Below are 24,387 nucleotides of genomic sequence, written 5' to 3'. Positions count from 1 at the left end.
TTACACAGCCTGGAGGTGTGTTTGTCCTGTTGAAAAACAAATGATAGTCCCATTAAGCGCAAACCAAATGGGATGGCCTATCGCTGCAGAATGCTGTGGTAGCCATGCTGGTTAAGTGTGCATTAAATTCTAAATAAGTCACTGATGGCATCATCAGCAAAGCACACTCACACCTCCATGCTTCACGGTGGGAACCACACATATGGAGGTCATCTGTTCGTCGTCTCACAAAGACACGACGGTTGCAACCAAAAATCTGGATCCATCAGACCAAAGGACAGATTTCCACCAGTCTAATGTCCATTGCTTGTGTTTCTTGGCTCAAGCAAGTCTCTTCTTATTATTGGTGTCCTTTAGTAGTGGTTTCTTTGCAGCAATTTGACCATGAAGGCCTGGCACACAGTACTACATGGAACTCTATTCCACATCAAGTAACTGACGCAAGCGGTAAAATTTGATTTAAAAAAACACATTCAAAAACACCTTATGGAACAGCAGGGACTGTGCAGCAACCCAAACATTGGCGCAGACACACACGATAACATACGCACTATACATACACATGGATTTAGTAATGTAGGTATGTGGTGGAGTAGGGCCCTAAGGGCACACAGTGTGTTGTGAAATCTGTGAATGTATTGTAATGTTTTAAAAATGAACTGCCTTAATTTTGCTGGACCCCAGGAAGAGTAGCTGCTGCGGGATCCATAATAAATACAAATTCACGCAGTCTCCTCTGAACAGTTGTCTTTTGAACTCTGAAGCATCTGCACCATCGAGGGCATTCTGACTGGTTGCATCACGGCCTCCGACCGCAAGGCACTGCGGCCGCAGTACATCACTGGGGCCAAGCTTTCTGCCATCCAGGAACTCTATACCAGGTGGTGTCAGAGGAAGGTCCAAAAAATTGCCAAGGGCTCCAGCCACCTTAGTCATAGACTGTTCTCTCTGCTACCGCACGGCAGGCAAAAAATGAAGAAATGCTTAACAGCTTCTACCCCCCCCCCCCCAAGCCATAAGACTCTTGAACAGTTAATCACATGGCTACCTGGAATATTTGCTTTGTCCCCACCCCAGCCCCCATTTGTATGCTGCTGCTACTGTTTATTATCCATGCATAGTCACTTTACCTCTACCTACGAGTACATATTACCATGACTAACCGGTGCCCCCGCACATTGACTCTGTACCGGAACCCCCTGTATATAGCATCGTTACTGTTTATTTTATTGTTGCGCCTTAATTATTTGTTATTTCAATTTATTTCTTAAAACTGCATTGATGGTTAAGGGCTTGTATTCGGCCATGTGACAAATAAAAATGGATTTTATTTATTTGGGCTGCAATCTAAGGCTGGTAACTCTAATGAACTTATCCTCTGCAGCAGAGCTAACTTTGGGTCTTCCTTTCTTGTGGTGGTCCTCATGAGGGCCAGTTTCATCATAGCACTTGATGGTTTTTGCGACTGCATTTGAAGAAACTTTCAAAGAAACGTATGTACAGTAATGATTGACTATTGTTTCTCTTTGCTTGTTTGAGCTGTTCTTGCCATAATATGGACTTGGTCTTTTACCAAATAGGGCTATCTTCTGTATACCACCCCTACTGTGTCACAACACAACTGATTGGCTCAAACGCATTCAGAAGGAAGAAATTCCACAAATTAACTTTTAACAAGGCACACCTGTTAATTGAAATGCATTCCAGGTGACTACCTCACGAAGCTGGTTATTTAACACTTTTTTTTGGATTACTCCCTGATTCCATATGTGTGATTTGAGTTTTGATGTCTTCACTATTATTCTACAATGTAGAAAATAGTAAAAATAAAAACCCTTGAATGAGTCGGTGTACATTTTTGAATGGTACTGTGCTTACGTACATAACATAACAACCATACATAACATATACAGATGCCAGGGTATATCTGGTGTGCTTTGTGGATTAAGAGCAAGCATATGCCATGATAGATAGGCCAATAGAGGATAAAATGAGCTCCATTCTCTATTTCTTCGAGGTCACAATAAGAGGTCTTTTCTCTTCCATTTTGCCACCGTACCAACCTGTTTCAATATGCAGAGGCAATATCCCTGATCTTACCTGTGCACATAGCTATCTCTTGCTTTTAGGTAGGTTATACATAATATATCTCTCACACACACACACAAATTCACCCTTAATCAAACAAAAACTTCTCAATTTGGGTTTATCATTAATCTCCTCTAATCATTTTTGAAATATTGCATCAAGTTTTCTGATAATATCAATGTTTCCTGTAATTTGTTTTTTGTACAGATGTTCAGTCACTGTTGAAAAAGGTCAGACATTTCAGTTGCCCAGGATCCCCTCTATGGATAGATCCCATTGAAAAACATTACTATTTATTTTTCCTTAATTTAACTAGGCAGGTCAGTTAAGAATACATTCTTATTTACAATGAAGGCCTAGGAACAGTGGGTTAACTGCCTTGTTTAGGGGCAGAATGACAGATTTTTACCTTGTCAGCTTGGGGATTTGATCTTACAACCTTACGGTTACTGGCCCAACATTCTAACCACTAGACTACCTGCTGCTACCTATCTACCTACTAGCTATTCTGGCAGTTGGCATATCCAAAAGTCTATTCCAAAGTCTCACCAAACACACCTTCCATCACAGGGTTCCCAACCCATGTCCCCAGTTATTGCAAGTATAGGTGCAAACATGTGACCACCTTAAGTAAAGTACTGCTCTGGACATGTTTGTTTTTGAGATACCTCTCAGCACTCCTGCTGAATATTCCAGAACAGGACACACGCATCTCTGGGGCAGAACAACAGATTTTTACCTTGTCAGCTCGGGGATTCGATCTGTCAACCTTTCGGTTACAAGTCCAACGCTCTAACCACTAGGCTACCCTTCCGGCCAATTGCTAATGTACTCAATGTCTTCACCAAAACAAAACTGAAAAACACTTCTCTTTAGTACCTGGTTTTCCAAAATGCTTTATCTGTGTTTTTGTCTGGTTGATCATGAGTCTCCATCTTTTACACCAATTAACTACAAATTAAAGGTTTCTGCAGGTCTTGTTCAGTTTCTGCCATTAAAATAACATCAGCATATAAAAGGATACTTAGCATTTCATCATATCGTACTCCAATTATTTTGCCAAATAATTTATAAACATAGCGAACAAAGTCAGTGATAAGGCGTCTCCTTATTTTACACCTGAGGGTGTGGGAAACCAATCTGTACGATATTCATTAACACGCACACAAGCATTTGGTACTTCGTAAAGAGACTGGATTGCATGATAAAATTTCCAATCAACCCTTGTCTTTAACAAACTACAGGCCAAAAGATCCCTTTAGCTTTCTGGAAGTCAATGAAACATGCAAATGTAGGCTTTATGTAATCTATGTCTGATTATTGTACAGACTGAGAAGATATGATCAAAAGAGGCTCTGGATTTACCGAAACCATTTTGTTCTTCCACTAGAATGTTTTGATCCTGCAAAAAGGTAATTAGCCTATTGTTGAGGATGGATGAATATCATTTTATATACCGTACTTCATAAACGTATGCCTCTATAATTCAGTTACATTGTTTTGAAGATTTGAGAATGGGATTTACTATAGACTTATGGATGGCATTGTACTGTACTCAAAACAAATTTGGATTTTAAAAGTTAATTAGGCAGTTCATCAATGTCAAACACTTTCCCATTTTTTGCAGCGTCAATCACCTTAACTTCTGCCACAGAAGAAGCTCCTTTAAGTATGGGTTACATACAGTGGTGTCGGAAAGTTTTCAGACCCCATTACTTCTTCCACATTTTGTTACGTTACAGCCTTATTCTAAAATATATTCAATTGTTTTCCCCCCTCATCAATCGACATACAATACCCCATAATAAAAAGCAAAAATGTTTTTTTTTAATGACATTTTTGCAAATGTATTACAAAAATATAAATTACGGAAATATCACATTTGCCTAAAGTACTCAGTACTTTGTTGAAGCACCTTTACATCATTGAGTCTTCATGGGTATGATGCTACAAGCTTGGCACACCTGTATTTAGGGAGTTTCTCCCATTCTTCTCTGCAGATCCTCTCAAGCTCTGTCAGGTTGGATGGAGAGCGTTGCTGCACAGCTATTTTCAGGTCTCTCCAGAGATGTTTGACCGGGTTCAAGTCCGGGCACTGGCTGGGCCACTCTAGGACATTCAGACTTGTCCCGAAGCCACTCCTGTTTTTTTCTTAGCTGTATGTTTAGGGTTGTTGTCCTGTTGGAAGGTAAACCTGAGAGCTCTGGAGCAGGTTTTCATCAAGGATATCTCTGTACTTTGCTCTGTTCATCTTTTTCCTCGATCTTGACTAGTCCTCCAGTCCCTGCTGCTGAAAAACTTCCCCATAGCATGATGCTGCCATCACCACGCTTCCCTGTAGGGATGGTGCCAGGTTTCCTCCAGATGTGATGCTTAGCATTCAGGCCAAAGAGTTCAATCTTGGCTTCATCAGACCAGAGAATCTTGTTTCTCATGGTATGAGATTCTTTAGATGCCTTTTGGCAAGCTTCAAGCGGGCTGCCATGGGCCTTTCCTGAGGAATGGCTTCCATCTGGCCAGGAGTGCTGCAGAGATGGTTGTCCTTCTGGAAGTTTCTCCCATCTCCACAGAGGAACTCAAGAGCTCTGTCAGTGACCATCACGTTCTTGGTCACATCCATGACCAAGGCCCTTCTCCCCCAATTGCTCAGTTTGGCTGGGCGTCCAGCTCTAGGAAGAGTCTTGGTGGTTCCAAACTTCTTCCTTTTAAGAATGATTGAGGCCACTGTGGTCTTGGGGATCTTCAATGCTGCAGATTTTTTTTGGGCCCCCTTTCCCAGATCTGTGCCTCGACACAATCCTAATGGACAATTCCTTTGAGCTCATGGCATGGTTTTTGCTCTGACATGCACTGTCAACTGTGGGACCCTATATAGACAAGTGTGTGCCTTTCCAAATCATGTCCAATCAATGGAATTTACCACAGGTGGACTCCAAGATGTAGAAACATCTCAAGGATGTTCAATGGAAACAGGATACACCTGTGCTCAGTTGTGAGTGTCATAGCAAAAGGTCTGAATACTTATGTAAAGGCATTTCTATTTTTTAATACATTGTCAAAAGTTTTTGCTTTGTCATTTATAGTGTATTGTGTGTAGATTGCTGAGGATTATGATTTTATTTTTGAATCCATTTTAGAATAAGGCTGCAACGTAACAATGTGGAAAAAGTCAAGGGGTCTGAATACTTTCTGAATGCACTGTGTATTCAGTGGTGTAAAGTACTTAAATACTTTCAAATTCTACTTAAGTTGTTTTGGGGGGTTTCTGTACTTTACTTTACTAGTACTTTTACTTCACTACGTTCCTAAAGAAAATGATGTACTTTTTACTCCATACATTTTCCCCTGACACTCAAAAGTTACAATTCGAATGCTTAGCAGAACATGGAAAAGGTCCAGTTCACACACTTATCAAGAGAACGTCCCTGGTCATCTCTACTGCCTCTGATCTGGTGGACTCACTAAACATAAATGCTTCCTTTGTAAATTGTGTTGGAGTGTGCCCTTGGCTGTCAAAAGTAATAAAGGAAATTGTGCTGTCTGGTTTGCTAAATATAAGGAATTTGATGTATAGCATTTACTTTTACTCAAGTATGAAAATGTAGTATTTTGTTTTACTCAAGTATGACAATTGTGTACTTTTTCCACCTCTGTGTTGATCAGAGGGTTTTAACATTCTATTTTGCATTTTAGTTCTCAGGGAACGTACGTCTTTATAAAATTCTTCCTCAAAATATGCCACATTTTTGTTACCTGAGAACAAACGAGCAAACCACTTCTCCCACTCCTTAAGTACCTGTGTAATATCTGAGTTCTAACACCCCCCCCCACCCCCCTTCCCTGACTTTCATTGGAATTTTCTCATGTCGTTTTGGTCCTAACTTCTTTATTTGGCTTACAAACTGTTGAGCCACTGCGGTGGCAGGTAGCCTAATGGTTAGAGCGTTGGACTAGTAACCAAAAGGTTGCAAGATCGAATCCCCAAGCCGACAAGGTAAAAAAAAATCTGTCGTTCTACCCCTGATCAAGGCAGTTACCCCACTGTTCCTAGGCTGTCATTGTAAATAAGAATTTGTTCTTAACTGACTTGCCTGGTTAAATAAATCTCTTCAATATCTCTGAATAGGCACAGTCTTTAATCAAACACATGCTGGTTTTTCTTAAATTCCTTCCTAAAATGTTCTCTTGTATTCCTATCTGTACACTGTAAACATAAGTATTCAGCTTTGTGTATGACATGCTGACTGTTGCTAGCTAATTTGTCCTGGGATATAAACATTGGGTTATTATTTTACCTGAAATGCACAAGGTCATCTACTCTGACAATTAATCCACAGATAACAGGGTAAACCAAGTTAGTTTCTAGTAATCTCTCCTCCTTCAGGCTTCTTATTTGTACTTTATATGGCGGTTGGGAACCAACTTTAAGGTGCATTACCACTACCGACTGGAGTGTGGACCTCAGTTCATCTTTCATTCACCCACGTGGGTATATGCTCCTCAAAAACCAATGAGATGGGAGAGACGGGACTTGCAGAGCGTGAAGCGTCACAAATAGAACCAAGTTCTATTTTAGCGCAAGGCTACGCAAGAGGCGCGTGAGCGGTGTGGGTGCAATGATTGAATAACATGTACGTGTACTTTTCTTTTGCAGCGCTCGCGCATGCGATGCAAGCGGCGTGGTCAGCGTTTTACTGACCGTAGATCCCTTAACTAGTCATTCCAATAAGGCTTGTTTGGCTTGTAATCTTTCCTGGACTTGGTTGTATTCTTTATTCTCATTTTTTCCCCCCATTTCAGAGTATATATTATCACCATTTTTCATACCACACATCTAAATCTATTGTTGTTTCTTGGCATCTTTGCAGTTTCACCAGAGCTCTACATGCCATTTCAGAACATAAAGTAATTTGGCACATTTCTTTAATTACGTTTAAGCCTGTATCGTTTGCTCCGAATGATGCACAGTAATACCTGGCTGAGAAAGTTTGTGGCCAACCAGAAAATATCATGAATAAAATATTAACCAGGAAGTCTACTTTTCTCTCTCCAGTTTAAGTCAAAACATCTGCATTCTTCAACCATCTGTGTAGGAGAGAACACCTTAAATGCCAAACAAGTTTGTAGTCGTGGAGGGTAACTATGTAGTCCATCACAGCTTTTCCTTTGACAGATGCTGTATGGATGTAAAGTTATCGCTTAAGGGGCTTATTCTTCCATTAATTATACACATGTTCGAGTCCCGAAGGAATTCTAATAGGGTTTCCCCATGATGATTAACAAAGTAATCCAAAGCAACAGGCAATGTAATATCATTTATATAGTCATCTAACCTCTCAATTTGACTGTTAAGATCCCCACATATGTAAATAGCATCTGCTTCTGTATACTTGACTTAACAAATGACAATAGAAGGAGGATGTATCTCGAACCCATGTAGACTGTTCAGGTGGAAAATAGCATGAAAACACACAACTTTACACATATTCCCACTACCTCGGAGCCCCTAGGGCTTTTACATTAGTTTTTCTTTTGGCCTCACAAGCTTTTGTTTTTCCCATAACAGAGCTACTTTCTCCTCCACGGACAGACACTCCACCTTCACAACCCCGGGACCTTTACCTCTCTCCCTCATCCTCTCAACTGTTTTGCAGCCTAGGCTAACCGATATCAACTGGTTGACTTTGTAGATTAGGTCCTCTTTTTCATCAGCTGGCAGTCCTGCCACTATGATATACACGTCTGGGTCGGACTTTGATTTGGCGGTACCTATTCTAGGAATTTTACACAGGACTCCAGACGTCCAACTTCAAGAGCTGTGCGGTCTTGTAGCTGCTTGTTATTATTCTCCAGTTGAGTCAGCATAGCTGGATGATTATGCTGAATGTCTTTCTCCAAAGATGCACGTAAGCTGTCAACTTTACTATTCATTCCTTTTTCAATACTCACCCTCATTTTGTCAATCTTTTTTTTTCTTCATCTTTGTATCTAGACTCCTTATCTCTGTCATGAGATTGATTAGCCATGCTATTGGCACTTTCTTTCTTTTGATAAATTCGGCTCTGGGCTTTTCTCACTACTGCGTAGATTTCTACCGGAGTCCGTATGTTTTAGCGGTTAAGTGTTTCAGTTATTAGCAGCTAAGTTTATAGCTAGGCTAGCCAAACATTCCCCAACAAGTCTGTCAATTGACTCTTTCACCATCACGGGATTCAGACTTCAGCTGCCTCCATTTACGGGCTGATCTTTGTTTTACACTTTGAAAATGTTTCAATTAAACAATTTTTTTTGGAAGAGTTTGGTCCCATAAAGAAGCAGCAGTGTTTTTCACCGTATACACCGGAAGCACCCTTGGAAGTGGGTTACATGTTTATTTTGCTTTCGACCTCATTAGAAGTGTTGCGTACGTGTTTGGTCTAAAATGTGTAGGGTTTTTGGTCTTTGGGATTAAAACGGATCCTGCAGTCAAGATCATGTTTAATAGATGTTTTTCTTTTTCCACTGTTAGCCATTTGTGTTTTCCATGCTGGATTCTGGGAAATGTACATTTGATTGGTGGTTGTTTTGGTCTTTTTGTTTCTTAGTCCCAACAATAATTGATTTAATTTGGACACTGCCAGATGTACAGTAATTTTACAGAAGACAATGTTAGTGCAACATCCTCCACATGCTTTCATTGAGGAGAATCCCTTCTGAGTTTTTTTAAAAGTTTTTTTCTTCCCCAGAATAGGCTGTCTACCTTACCCGTGTGTGTTAACTCAGGGTGCCCAGGCATGACTGCTGACACTTAGACTGCTCGTTTAAAGTGGCCTCTCAGGCTTTCTCGATATGCTCACAGTTTCTGTAAGTGGTGCTTCAATTGGCGTGAACTTGGCAATGACATAAAAAGATTTGCTTGAATTGCGCATTTTATTTTTTATTTTTTTTTATTTTTTTTGGCACAGCCTGCCGAGTCTCTTGAGAGAATAACCTGACTCCCAAAGCACTTGACGGCACATTAGCCTGGATATCTTTACCAACCACTAAACCCATGTCTGCCATCCTCATGCCAGTTGATAGGGCTCTGCTGATTTCATTGAGATATAAAAAAAATACTTCTGTAGTTTGCAGGACATGGGGAATAGGTCTACTTCAATACTGGGCAGCTTTCATACTGGAATTTGAGTATTGATAGTCAGGATTGGACCATGTTGCTATCAATTTTCTTTGGCAAGTCCTAACCGACTTATATATGAAACGATGGTGAAGAGAAAAACAACACTCACCTTGTGGACCGAGGTGATGGAAGACCGATTGGTGGAGCTGTGGAGAGAACATGGCTGCCTTTTCAATGGGCGAGTTCATTTTACATTGCCCGGTGCCCCGGATGGGTGGCGTTTGCTCATTTTAGACCATTCCATAAACCAAATCTCCACCCACACGGGGCACCGGGCCTTGCAAAACGAACTCCACCAATACTACGTTTGCATCCTACCATGACAGAAACCAAAAAGATCATTCCGTATTCTGCACCTTGGGGCGGCAGATAGCCTAGTGGTTAGAGCGTTGGAATAGTAACCGAAAGGTTGCAAGATTGAATCCCCAAGCTGCCAAGGTAAAAAATCTGTCGTTCTGCCCCTGAACAAGGCAGTTAACCCACTGTTCCTAGGCCGTCATTGAAAATAAGAATTTGTTCTTAATTAACTGTCTTGCCTAGTAAAATAAAAAATGAAAACCTCCGTGTCCTTTGATGTTTTGGCACATAATAATCTGCACACTAATAAAGCAGATCACTGTTTGTGTCTGCATTTATTTCCTACGACAACCGAGAAACCAGGGCAGGATTAACTAGGGAATGTGAGCACCACCGTCCTGGGGTTGAGGATGGATGGAATGAAAGATTTGGGACAAGGAAATCGGGAAATGTGAGCCCATCGAAGTTAAGATTTTAGAAGTTGTGTAGTGTATGCCCAGTTTAAGAGAGACATTTTAAATTTGCAAGCTATAACCTCAAGTGTTAAATGTTTATAACACAAGCCCTACCATGTTCCAACTCATCCCCTCTCTCTCTGTTAGGTGCCACCCATGGAGGCCATGGCCATGAAGCGCTCTCAGCTCTATGGCATAGGCAACAACCCTTACTCCCAGCAACAACAGGGCGGGGGCGGGTCTTACCCTGGCCAGCCATACGGATCGCCTTCTCCTCACCGCTATCCAATGGGAATGCACGGGAGGGGTCAGGTGGGCATGAGTGGAATGCAGTATCCTCAACAGCAGCAGGTATGTTTTCATTTAGTCATTTTACCCCTACCTAAATATCTGCCCAGAGTAGGCTACTCTTCTACAGACTGGGCTACTGCTACGCGTTCACTTTAACTAGAAACAGCATCGGGACCCCTTTCATTGGTGACACCAGTAACTGAAAGGCAGAGGGCTCGTCAATCCCCAGCCTGCTGTCCAATCACAACCGGCACAAGGCATGGGTCTGTAAAAAAAGACAGTTGGAAAAACATTCCAGGTGAAGCTGGTTGAGAGAATGTCAAGCATGTGCAAGGCTGTCGAGGCAAAAGGTGGCTACTTTGAATAATCTCCAATATAAAATATTTTGATATAACTTTTTTTGTTGTTGCTTACTACATGATTCCATATGTGTTATTTCATAGTTTTGACGTCTTCACTATTATTGTACAATGTAGAAAATGGTAAAACATTTTTAAAAAACTTTCATGAGTAGTTGTGTCAAATTTTGACTGGTACTGTATATCTTTCATAATATTTCCCCTAATGTTATTAGCCTACCTCCTCCTCCTCTCGCTCTTGTTGCTTCATTCCTTCCTCGCTTTCAACTGTTACCCTAAATGAAACAAGTTTCAATGTCCTTATTCTAATGACATCCTTGAATAATTTTGGACTAGAATTAGACGCAGAAGGCTTTCACTTCTCTTCACGAATATTGAATGGTTAGCCTATGGGTCTGACGAAATAACGGCTATAGCCTACTGCCATTGCGCGTTCGTTCTTCTTTCAAACTCCCCTTGAGTTATATTGGCTGCTGTATTTAACATTCAACAAACAAGAGCTTGCGTCCCTCTTCGAATAGTCTATTGGTATAAGAAATGCCAAAATAAATGTCCAGCAAGCTATTCTAGTCTAGCTTTTCCTGCTTGGGTCTCTAAGAGCTAAGAAGCCTTTTTTAAGGAGAGATGCCAGCGGAGCACCGGTGTGTGCGTATTGCGCAAGAGACAGAGGCTATTATTTCAAAGCTTATTATGCATAATATGCATCTATCATTAAGTAGCTAAATATAAGGCTAATACTGCGTAGCATTTGTTACCTTAGAGGTAGGCTAGGACATAGATATATATATCTCTCTTTATTTATACACTGCTCAAAAAAATAAAGGGAACACTTAAACAACACATCCTAGATCTGAATGAAAGAAATAATCTTATTAAATACTTTTTTCTTTACATAGTTGAATGTGCTGACAACAAAATCACACAAAAATAATCAATGGAAATCCAATTTATCAACCCATGGAGGTCTGGATTTGGACTCACACTCAAAATGAAAGTGGAAAACCACACTACAGGCTGATCCAAATTTGATGTAATGTCCTTAAAACAAGTCAAAATGAGGCTCAGTAGTGTGTGTGGCCTCCACGTGCCTGTATGACCTCCCTACAACGCCTGGGCATGCTCCTGATGAGGTGGCGGATGGTCTCCCGAGGGATCTCCTCCCAGACCTGGACTAAAGCATCCGCCAACTCCTGGTGCAACGTGGCGTTGGTGGATGGAGCGAGACATGATGTCCCAGATGTGCTCAATTGGATTCAGGTCTGGGGAACGGGCGGGCCAGTCCATAGCATCAATGCCTTCCTCTTGCAGGAACTGCTGACACACTCCAGCCACATGAGGTCTAGCATTGTCTTGCATTAGGAGGAACCCAGGGCCAACCGCACCAGCATATGGTCTCACAAGGGGTCTGAGGATCTCATCTCGGTACCTAATGGCAGTCAGGCTACCACTGGCGAGCACATGGAGGGATGTGCGGCCCCCCCAAAGAAATGCCACCCCACACCATGACTGACCCACCGCCAAACCGGTCCTGCTGGAGGATGTTGCAGGCAGCAGAACGTTCTCCACGGCGTCTCCAGACTGTCACGTGCTCAGTGTGAACCTGCTTTCATCTGTGAAGAGCACAGGGCGCCAGTGGCGAATTTGCCAATCTTGTTGTTCTCTGGCAAATGCCAAACGTCCTGCACGGTGTTGGGCTGTAAGCACAACCCCCACCTGTGGACGTCGGGCCCTCATACCACCCTCATGGAGTCTGTTTCTGACCGTTTGAGCAGACACATGCACATTTGTGACCTGCTGGAGGTCATTTTGCAGGGCTCTGGCAGTGCTCCTCCTGCTCCTCCTTTCACAAAGGCGGAGGTAGCGGTCCTGCTGCTGGGTTGTTGCCCTCCTACGGCCTCCTCCACGTCTCCTGATGTACTGGCCTGTCTCCTGGTAGCGCCTCCATGCTCTGGACACTACGCTGACAGACACAGCAAACCTTCTTGCCACAGCTCGCATTAATGTGCCATCCTGGATGAGCTGCACTACCTGAGCCACTTGTGTGGGTTGTAGACTCCGTCTCATGCTACCACTAGAGTGAAAGCACCGCCAGCATTCAAAAGTGACGAAAACATCAACCAGGAAGCATAGGAACTGAGAAGTGGTCTGTGGTCCCCACCTGCAGAACCACTCCTTTATTGGGGGTGTCTTGCTAATTGCCTATAATTTCCACCTGTTGTCTATTCCATTTGCACAACAGCATGTGAAATGTATTGTCAATCAGTGTTGCTTCCTAAGTGGACAGTTTGATTTCAAAGAAGTGTGATTGACTTGGAGTTACATTGTGTTGTTTAAGTGTTCCCTTTATTTTTTTGAGCAGTGTATATGAATATATCTGTGTGTGTGTGTATAGGGCTATATATTCATCTAGAACCGGATTATCTATTTTGCATGCAATTGGAATGGAATTGATGGAGAGAGAAAGATGGAGTGCTCACCCGTACACTGATTTAAAGCAGCTATATTCGAGTGATGGGCTGTTTTTAAAACTCTGCAGCTGCAATAAAAAAATAAATACATCTTTACAACAATATGAATTAAGTTGACACCCGAAAGCTAGATGGAGATGGGTCAATTACATGCACGTTCGGTTTTTTAGATTACCGTAGCATAGACTATGCTGCAGCAAATGTAGGCCTACCTGTCACAACAAATAAAGTTACCATGACGAGAGAGGTCTACATGCATTGTGAACTGCGCTCCGTACCGAGATGGGCTGTCTGTCCCCACCCTGAGCGTTGATGATTCATCATGCAGAGGGCGTAGAGGAGCCAGATTTAGACGTCGCATATTTTAAGTTACATTTTCATTCTATTCTCTTAATATTAATAATTTCTTATTATCATCCCGGGAAAAGGGAGTGGTTTTAGGCAGTAAATCTCAGTCAACGGGTTCCCGCCATTCAACCCTACTCTGTAACAGTGTCCCAAATGGGACCATATTTCCTATGGCCCTAGTCAATAGTCGTGCACTATATAGGGAATAGGGTGCTATTTGGGACACAGACCCTGTGCAGATGGACAGGGCTGTGAGTGAATGTGAGGGAGCTGTTGACATGCAGCATGGCTGTCAGAGCGTGGGCCGGGACAGGCTGGGTTGGGTCAGTCTATTCTGGGTGCGGAGTCAGACGACCCTGCTGCTATATTTAGCCCCCAGACTGCTGGGTTTGGCTCTAATGCTCCTCCAGAGATGGCCTGGCAGTGGCACTCCCATGGGACTAGGCTGCCCGACGTAGCATGTGTAATGGCCGTTAATAAGGACTTGGTCTCAGCAGTAATATTTATGTGTAGTACACACAATGCTCACATGCGAGCTCTCACACTCTACTCTCTCTCTCTCTTACACACACACACACACACCGTTTATGCTATAGCATCCTTTACTTGTTAGTGTTTTGCTGATTGAAGTAAAATGCCTGGACTTTGCTGCTGTTCTGTTTCACAATGGCCCCCATTTCATTCCTTCCGTTATCGATCCAACGCCAAGTGATGGAAAAAAATTGTCATGAAAACCCATTTTGATATTAATGGATAATAGCTTACTATGCCCTCCACTTTGGCTGAAGGCAAGGGCTTTGCATGATGAGCGCGCGCACACAGACATGCCCTCTGTCAGACTTTTTCCTGGCAGTCCGAGTGATGGTGGTGATACAGCATGACATCACGAACGGTCTTACGGTGTCCATTTACTGTCATCAGTCTGTCATCACCATGCTAGTATCTCTGTCACTGAAGCTGTCAGAAACCAAGATGACAGCAAATACAATCATTTTCCCTATAAACCCCTCTGACTCATTGTTGGACTCTCTGTCAAAATGTGCACCTCTCTCACTCAGCAAGACTAACCTTGCTCTCCCAAACACCAGCCTCTCTACGTCCCTGACTTGAAAGGCTGCTTTGATGTGTCAGCACGAAGCGATGATAATGAAGGGGCTCCTCAGACTTCAAGGCAACACCCTACGCTGGTTGGATATCCCCATCCCCATTTCTAATTGTACGAATCATGATCTATTGTTTTACATAGGATCGCCCTTCCGCTTCCAGCCAGCCCTGCCGGTATAAGCAAGCACACACAGTAGCTAGCTAGCTAGAACACACTGTTGGAGTTGGGACATTGTTAGGGCGTAAAAATCATTGTTGGGGCGTAAAAATCATCACACACATTTTCTAAACGTTATAACTCTTTTACACTAGGCAACTGTAACCTGTTAAACATTATGATCTTGTGGCTAGCAAGTAACAATGAACGTTAGCTAGTACAGCTAACATTAGCTAGCTTTGTTCAGCCCATAGAAAGCCAGCCAGTTAATAAACTTTAGCTTGCTTGCTATCAACATGAAATTGGCCAGCTAGTCAAATGTATGTTTTTTTTTTTTTTTTTTAGCTAATTATAAGCTGAACATTTCCTTACCCCACTGAAGTTATTCATTTTCTTTATTGGCTGTCTTCTGTATACAGTCGTGGCCAAAAGTTTTGAAAATGACACAAATATTAATTTTCAAAGTTTGCTGTTTCAGTGTTACTATGGAATACTGAAGTATAACTACAAGCATTTCATAAGTGTCGAAGGCTTTTATTGACAATTACATAAAGTTGATGCAAAGAGTCAATATTTGCAGTGTTGACCCTTCTTTTTCAAGACCTCTGCAATCCGCCCTGGCATGCTGTCAATTAACTTCTGGGCCACATCCTGACTGATGGCAGCCCATTCTTGCATAATCAATGCTTGGAGTTTGTCAGAATTTGTGGGTTTTTGTTTGTCCACCCGCCTCTTGAGGATTGACCACAAGTTCTCAATGGGATTAAGGTTTTCCTGGCCATGGACCCACAATATCGATGTTTTGTTCCCCGAGCCACTTAGTTATCACTTTTGCCTTATGGCAAGGCGCTCCATCATGCTGGAAAAGGCATTGTTCGTCACCAAACTGTTCCTGGATGGTTGGGAGGATGTGTTGGTACCATTCTTTATTCATGGCTGTGTTCTTAGGCAAAATTGTGAGTGAGCCCACTCCCTTGGCTGAGAAGCAACCCCACACATGAATGGTCTCAGGATGCTTTACTGTTGGCATGACACAGGATTGATGGTAGCGCTCACGTTGTCTTCTCCGGACAAGCTTTTTTCCGGATGCCCCAAACAATCGGAAAAGGGATTCATCAGAGAAAATGACTTTACCCCAGTCCTCAGCAGTCCAATCCCTGTACCTTTTGCAGAATATCAGTCTGTCCCTGATGTTTTTCCTGGAGAGAAGTGGCTTCTTTGCTGCCCTTCTTGACACCAGGCCATCTTCCAAAAGTCTTTGCCTCCCTGTGCGTGCAGATGCACTCACACCTGCCTGTTGCCATTCCTGAGCAAGCTCTGTACTGGTGTTGCCCCGATCCCGCAGCTGAATCAACTTTAGGAGATGGTCCTGGTGCTTGCTGGACTTTCTTGGGTGCCCTGAAGCCTTCTTCACAACATTTGAACTGCTCTCCTTGAAGTTCTTGATGATCTGATAAATGGTTAATTTAGGTGCAATCTTACTGGCAGCAATATCCTTGCCTGTGAAGCCCTTTTTGTGCAAAGCAATGATGACGATGCAGGTAACCATTGTTGACAGAGGAAGAACAATGATTCCAAGCACCACCCTCCTTTTGAAGCTTCCAGTCTGTTATTCAACCTCAATCAGCATGAGAGTGATCTCCAGCCTTGTCCTTGTCAACACTCACACCTGCGTTAACGAGTGAATCACTGACATGATGTCAGCTGGTCCTTTTGTGGCAGGGCTGAAATGCAGTGGAAATGTTTTTTTGGGGATTCAGTTCATTTGCATGGCAAAGAGGGACTTTGCAATTAATTGCAATTCATCTGATCACTCTTAATAACGTTCTGGAGTATATGCAAATTGCCATCATACAAACTGAGGCAGCAGACTTTGTGAAAATTAATATTTGTGTCATTCTTGAAACTTTTGGCCACGACTGTACATAGTAGGGCAACGATATGAATCACCCATGCATTCCAGCTAGCTACTACTGTACCACCCATGTTCACTTCTGGCAAGTTTCCTCCCTGCCCCCTAATTTTGCAATGCATGAACATGAAGTACCCTAAAAATTAATAGATCATAGTCTGGCTCAAAAAGATCAGAGTACAGCAAGTATGACCAACAAAACCAAAAGAGATGAATCTTTCAAGTCAGACATTTTAGGTTATCTAATGCAACATTTACAAATGTAAAGATAAAGAAAAGTGCTAAATTAACTATTTTGCAGGATAATATAATGCATGAAGCAAACATGGAATGACTTTTGAAGTGTGAAAATGTCTTTCATGCATCTCGTCATGATGCCTGTGCTGAAGGGCAAGTGGGCAGGCATCCCCACAGACACCTACATAGGCTTCTGTTTAGTTAAACCACCTCTGCCATTACTTCTTGCAGTCCTTGAGGAACACCTTGTTTCCATAAAACATTACATAGACATTCCCTTCCTAAACCAGACTATATAGCCACGCTCGCTCTTTCTCGCGTTGTGCATGTACAGTGCATTTGGAAAGTATTCAGACCCCTTCCCCTTTTCCACGTTATATGTTACAGCCTTATTCTAAAATTTATTAAATAAATCCTCATCAACCGAGACACACTACCCCATAATGACAAAGTGAAAATCTTTGCAAATCTATAAAAAACAGATACCTTACTGACATAAGTATTCAGACCCTTTGCTAGGAGACTCTAAATTTAGCTCCGGTGCATCCTGTTTCCATTGATCATCCTTGATGTTTCTACAACTTGATTGGACATGATTTGGAAAGGCACACGTGTGTGTGTGTGTGTGTGTGTGTGTGTGTGTGTGTGTGTGTGTGTGTGTGTGTGTGTGTGTGTGTGTGTGTGTGTGTGTGTGTGTGTGTGTGTGTGTGTGTGTGTGTGTGTGTGTGTGTGTGTGTGTGTATATATAAGGTCCCACAGTTGATAGTGCATGTCAGAGCAAAAACCAAGCCATGAGGTTAAAGGAATTGTCCGTAGAGCTCCGAGACAGGATTGTGTCGAGGCACAGATCTGAGGAAGGATGCCAAAAAAAATGTCTGCAGCATTGAAGGTCCCCAAGAACGCAGTGGCCATCATTCTTAAATGGAACAAGCTTGGAACCACCAAGACTCTTCCGAGAGCTGGCCGCCCAGCCAAACTGAGCAATCGGGGGAGAAGTGCCATGGTCATGGAGGTAACCAAGAACCCGATGGTCACTGACAGAGCTCCAGAGTTCCTCTGTTGAGATGAGAGAACCTTCCAAAGGTCAACCATCTCTGCAGCACTCCACCAATCAGGCCTTTATGGTAGTGGCCAGACGGAAGCCACTCCTCAGTAAAAGGCACATGGCAGACCGCTTGGAGTTGGCCAAAATGCACCTAAAGGACTCTGACCCTGAGAAACAAGATTCTCTGGTCTGCTGAAACCAAGATTGAACTCTTTGGCCTGAATGCCAAGCGTCACGTCTGAAGGAACATGGCGCCATTTCTACGAGGAAGTGTGGTGGCAGCATCATGTTGTGGGGAGGTTTTTCAGCAGCAGGGACTGGGAGGCTAGTTAGGATCGGATGGCAGGAATGGTTTAGGGACAAGTCTCAATGTCCTTGAGTGGCCCAGCCAGAACCCGGACTTGAACCCGATCTAACATCTCTGAGGAGACCTGAGCTACCAAAGATGCTTATGTAAATGTGATATTTCAGGTTTTTTTTATAATACATTTGCAGTCTAAACATGTTTTTGCTTTGTCATTATGTGGTATTGTGTGTAGATCGAGGGGGGAAAAACATTTAAACCATTTTAGAATACAGCTGTAACGTAATAAAATGTGGAAAAAGTCAAGGGGTCTGAATACCTAACGAATACACTGTATATAGCTCCTCATGTCCGTCACTCAAATGTTGCCTTATACCACTTTTGAACATCATGTGCTCATCTTCCCTAACATCAGTAATCTCTAATCTATGGATTTCACATGACTGGGAATACAGATATGCATCTGTTGGTCACAGATACCTTTTTTAAAAAAGGTAGGGGCGTGGATCAGAGAACCAGTCACTATCTGGTGTGACCCCCATTTGCCTCATGCAGCATGACACATCTCCTTTGCATAAAGTTGATCAGGCTGTTGATTGTGGCCTGTGGAATGTTGTCCCACTCTTCAATGGCTGTGCGAAGTTTCTGGATATTGGCGGGAACTGGAACGCACTGTCAAACGTGTCCACCCAGAGCATCCCAAACATGCTCAATGGGTGACATGTCTGAGTATGCAGGCCATGGAAGAACTGGGACATTTTCAGCTTCCAGGAATTGTGTACAGAGCCTTGCGACATGACTGCATTATCATGCTGAAAACGTGATGGCGGTGGATGAATGGTACAACAATGGGCCTCAGCATCTCATCACACTATCTCTCTGCATTCAAATTGCCATTGATCAAATGCAATTGTGTTCGTTGTCTGTAGCTTATGCCTACCCATACCATAACCCCACCAGTTTTTACAGAACTTCTTTGGTTGTGCAAACCCACAGTTTGATCATCTGTCCGGGTGGCTGGTCTCAGACAATCCCGCAAGTGAAGAGGCCGTGTGTAGAGGTCCTGGGCTGGCGTGGTCTGTGATTTTGAGGCCGTTTGGACGTTGGAGGCAGCGTATGGTAGAGCAATGAACATTTAAATTCTCTGGCAACAGCTCTGGTGGACATTCTTGCATGCCAATTGCACATTTGCTCAACTTGAGAAATCGGTTTCATTGTGTTGTTACAAAACTGCACATTTTAGTGGCCTTTTATTGTCCCCAGCACTAGGTGCACCTGTGTAACGATCATGCTGTTTAGTCAGCTTCTTTATGCCACACCTGTCAAGTGGCTGGATTATTTTGGCAAAGGAGAAATGCTCACAAAATGTGTGTTTTGTTGTGCTTATGGAACATTTCTGGTATCTTTTATTTCAGCTCGTGTAACATGGGACCAACACTTTACATGCTGCGTTGATGTTATTGTTCAGTGTACTTTCCGTAGTGCCTCATTCAGCCCTTATGCTGCCTGTCACCCAGTCGTTTATGATAGTTTTATCACTTTATTTGTTTTTAGGCCTATCATGCAAACAACCATCGATTTACTCATGTTTGTGCAAATACAAAACTTTTCAATCATTCACGTGTCATCTATAATTTCCATTTGGACATTACGTGTATCCATTGCAGTGCCGTTCTATACCGTCAAAGTACAGTTCTAGGTCATTGTACATACCATTTGTAGGTCGTATGGACTTAATCCACAAAGACCACAATGTTGTTTTTTTTGCCGCTGTATAGGACTGAGGCCAACACAGCTCTTGCGGTCTTCCCCAACCAGCGCTCCGGACTCCCCAAGACAAGGCCGCATATACCCTCCCATATAGCATTCTTGTCTTCCGCCACTCTGAGACCCAGGGCTGTTGCCTCTCAGATTTGGTCATCTGTCCGCCACAGCTTTTAGCGCAGACATGATTGTCAGAATTCTAGGCTGTTTTCCTATCTTCTTGAAGATTAGAACTAGCTAGCTGGTAAATGAGGCTTTCCCTCAAAGACCGCCAATACATTCTGCCTTCGCACAAAAGGCTCTATGCTTCAAGTTGCTCCTATTTTAATCTCTAAATTGGTTGTTACGATCTCCTTTTTTAGAAAACTCTTGTCAGTTTTTCTCTCCGCTGTTTTAGTTAGCTGGCCTTTGGCTTGGCTTGTTTACCTCCAGTGGGGGCGTAGCAAATTGACGAGGGAGCGTGGGGGGCGTTGCGCATGCAAATGGCGTGCATATGAGAACCAATCAAAAAAGGTCACTCAAAATTTGAGCTAACCTCCCCTTTTACAAGCCGGAGTTAACAGACGAGTGAGTCATTTTACAAGGATAAGTTCACTGTTCACTGTCAGTAAGGAAGATGAGAGAGAAAATGGTTGTATTCTATCATATACCATATTGATACAGACTAAGTCGCACCGGCTAAGAGTATCTGCTAAATTACCGAAATGTAAATATTCACCACACCAGCTTTGAAAATAACAAAAATTACGTTGCCCAAGGAAACCGCCATCACAACGATAGTAGAAAACTACCATTACATCATTAGAAATCGGCAGAATTTTTCTGTTTGACCTGAAGACTCTGTCAGTGTTGTCAGCTCTGCTTGCTTTTCCATCTCCAAGAGGGATGGAGCATGTAATGACTTTTATCTGCACCGGGCCCCAGATGGCCCTGAGACACCTTCTTTATTACCTCACGGATTCCACCTGAAATTGGATGTTTCAACTGGTCAGATACCACCGGTACCCTGCTGTGCTGTTTTATAACGATTATGTTCCCCGCTCCTGTAGAACAAGTGGCCAAACGGGGGGGGAGAGAGGATGGCCGCCACGGAGAGAAGAGATGCAACAGAGCAGACAAGACCGTATTAGAGATGCCATTCACAGATTAACCTTAATATTTCAAGATAATTAGGAATTGATTTTCCTCTGTCGATTATGCAGGCTGGCTTTCCTATTCAATGTGTCTTCCCTCACATCCTGCAGTCTCTGGTCTGTCCTAAATGGTACCCTATTTCCTTATAGTGAACTACTGTTTTGACCAGTACCCTATGGGCCCTGGTAAAAAAATAATAGGTGCCATTTGGGACCGAGACCTGGTGTAATCAGTCCTTGCTCTTTGTGGGGGTCTGAAGGCGTTACACACCGTTAAAAACCTGAGGATTAAGCATGCTGCATCTGCCAAAACTCTAGATGCCCATGCTGATTTGATTATAGATCATTTACACTTTAGCTAAGATGTCTTTGAGACTTACATTACCCTGTTTATGGCTTGGTATTGTAATGTCTCAGTAACCAACACTTCATTTAAGCAAAGGTCTTCCTAGTGCCTATCCTTTGGTTTTTTTGGTAGCTGCCAGTCTGTTCTTTAGTAAATGAGCCGCGTTGAGAGACGGTGGCGCTGGCAGCAGCACCTGATTTTTAGGTCTAAGCCTACTGAAGTGATTGCAGGATTAAGCCATGCCTCCTCCATCTTTATACATATTGGTAATCAGCTGCAGTCATTTAGTATTTAAACCGCTAGAGTCGATGTCCGCGCCCCCGCAGAAATCACGTGTTTAGGCTAGATCTGTTTTTTTACTTTCTTTTTTTTTTAACCTTTGATGCGTCTAAATCCACCGCGTCCGCCGACGTCGCACTTCCAAAGTCTGCGGTGACAAGAGCTAGAGCGGTGTTTGTCAGACCATGAGACATCCCTAAAATCTGTCTTTTCACAACATTGTCTGTTGCCTCTGAACGGTTTGGCATACAAATGATTATGACCCCTCTATGGAAAGATGAGACTCTCACAAACACGATGGTGTTCTCCCTTTCGCTCCCTTGACACCCACAAGCGTCTCAGGACTCGTCTGATCCGCCAACTTCTGCCTGTAGCGTTCCAACAGTTTGGGCTACACTAATTCCCCTCTGTATTAAGGTGAGACTCTCACGAACACGTACTGTACGTGTCGGTTGTTTTGCTCTAGGACGCCCACAGGCCTGTGACTCGTCTGAATGTCCCCAGGTACCGGTTGAAGAAATGTATGGAAGTACAGTACATATGGAGACGGTTTAATACCAAAAACAAGGGGTTAAAAAATAACAAATGTTTCCTGATCTTTCTCTTAGATATATGACAGACAAACTTCCGTAGGTTTTTTTGGAGGGACTATCTGTTATTCAGTCTGTTATTCAATGCGTTTGTTTGGGCTAATAGCAGTAAGGCCAAATACCATTTTTCATCAATTTTTTTTTTTTGGGGGGGGGGGCATAAAATTCAAAATCAAATAGTAAAATGATCCTTGGTATGACCTTCTTAAAACAATTCCATATAGCTTAGTAGAACCCCCCCGGGCTTAGACCGAGCTTTTATGGGTTTAACATGAAGAGAAAAAAAATATCTGCTGAGGCGCACTTTGAAGATGCTAGAACAGTCCATATGAACAAAATGAGTAATGAATAGAACAATCTGACAAACCCATAATAGAATAGTTAATCTATTTACCTAGTCGGCTTGTGTGTTCTATGCAAGATAAATATTACTCTCGAGGCACATATTCATTACGGGTGCCATAGTGAGGGAAATACGCATTCTGACACACAGTCAATGCACAACCATCTTTGCAATCGCGGGGAAAACAGATTGTGATGTCCTCTGTTAAAAAGAAAGGGTTTCCAGCTCGGAGAGGAGAGCGAGGCATGGAAGAGCGGCAGCGAGCTAGGGGAGGTTGAGTTAGGCTCCCAGATATCAGTGTCTCGGTTCCAGAGTGATGAGCTCATGTGTGGAAAAACAGCCTCGCCGCCCTCAGAGCTTAAGGAGCTGACTGCTGGTTGGGCGATGAGCATTGCATACAGCTTTTGGATTGTAAGACCGCTCATTGCTGCACTACAATACATTTATTTTATATGGGCCTCCTCGTCGGTGTCCTCCCTTTCGATGCAGTCGAATAACCATGTTTCTGGGACTGTGTCCCAAATGGCTCCGTGTCCCAAATGGCACCCTATTCCCTATATAGGGTACTTATTTTTACCATGGGCCCTGGTGAATAGTAAAACATCTCAATGTCAATGTCCACAATTCTGCGAGTCGTTTTCGAGCTATGTATCTGGGAGTTTGAGGCCTCTTATCGATCTGATCTAGTGAAATGCTGTTTTCTTTAACAGAAGAAAATGATATCTACATAGTGTTGAGCTTAAAGGGCAATTCCATCACTTTATAACCTCATTCATTATCTCCAGCACAATACCAGTGTCTACATATGTGACAGCGACATATTTCTATATTTTGTAGTAAACAAAGTCATACCCGATGACATTTAAAAACAATGATTTTCAAATACGGAGATTCACGGTGACGTGGGGAGCAAGAAAATTCCCTCCCTCTGGCTAAAAACTTGTCACAGAGTAGGATTTAAGACCCTTTTCAACCACTGTTGTATGCCGTTGTCACATATATAGACACTGCTATGGTGCTGGAGATGATGAATGAGGAATTGCCTTTTAAGGTCAGGAAATGGAAATAACCCAGCTATATTTCATTGATTGCTCTTATGTGTGCCCCAAATGGCGCCCTATCCCTTTATTTATAGGGCACAACTTTTGACCAGGGCCCATACGACTCTGGTCAAAAGTAGTGCACAGTAGGGTATAGGGTGCAATTTAGGACATACACACATTCCTCACAGGTTTCCTAGATCTGTGATATTTCATATATTGACAGGGCTAGTGTTGTCGTGCTCGGCTTTTGCATTGAATCATTTTATCACCTACACAGAAATGTAAATAAACGTCTTTCAAGCTGAATTCCGCCTCTAGCAGAAATGTTATGATTGTTATTTTTTCAAACTTATTTTCTAGATGGTGTACTCTAGAATAGATATCCCTCTTGCTGTTCTGTACATTGATCAAAAACCTCATTCTCATTCTCACCGCTGATGGTTTAGGCTTATTTTTGTTAAATAATAAAGACTTTGACACATTGCTGCCTAATGTAAGTGACTCCAGATGAGGCAGAGAGAGGGGTGAGCCAATAACAGCTGTTCCCCAAAACGTCTTACATAAGACGTTCCCAACGACAGCGTGCAATGAAAGGAAGGCGGGAGGGGCTGTGGTTGCGTCCCAAATGACACCCTATTCCCTTTTTATTATGCACTACCTTTGGGCCA

At 42.8% G+C, this 24,387-nt stretch overlaps 1 protein-coding gene across 8 annotated transcripts in view; it reads left to right on the top strand.

Annotated features, from left to right (window-relative positions):
- The window catches only part of arid1b (AT-rich interaction domain 1B), a 112,146-nt gene that overhangs the window by 5,747 nt on the left and 82,012 nt on the right, over nucleotides 1-24,387 (top strand). For all 8 annotated transcript variants that reach the window (XM_082976782.1, XM_082976781.1, XM_082976780.1 and 5 more), the window contains exon 2: nucleotides 10,144-10,347. In XM_082976782.1, coding sequence (XP_082832908.1) covers nucleotides 10,144-10,347 — 204 coding nt within the window. The remainder of the gene's footprint in view (nucleotides 1-10,143; nucleotides 10,348-24,387) is intronic.

Source organism: Salmo salar, chromosome 06 (genome assembly GCF_965601325.2).
Source record: "Salmo salar chromosome 06, fSalSal1, whole genome shotgun sequence".
In the NCBI taxonomy this organism is placed as follows: domain Eukaryota; kingdom Metazoa; phylum Chordata; class Actinopteri; order Salmoniformes; family Salmonidae; genus Salmo; species Salmo salar.
This window is presented reverse-complemented; position numbering and strand designations above follow the sequence as displayed.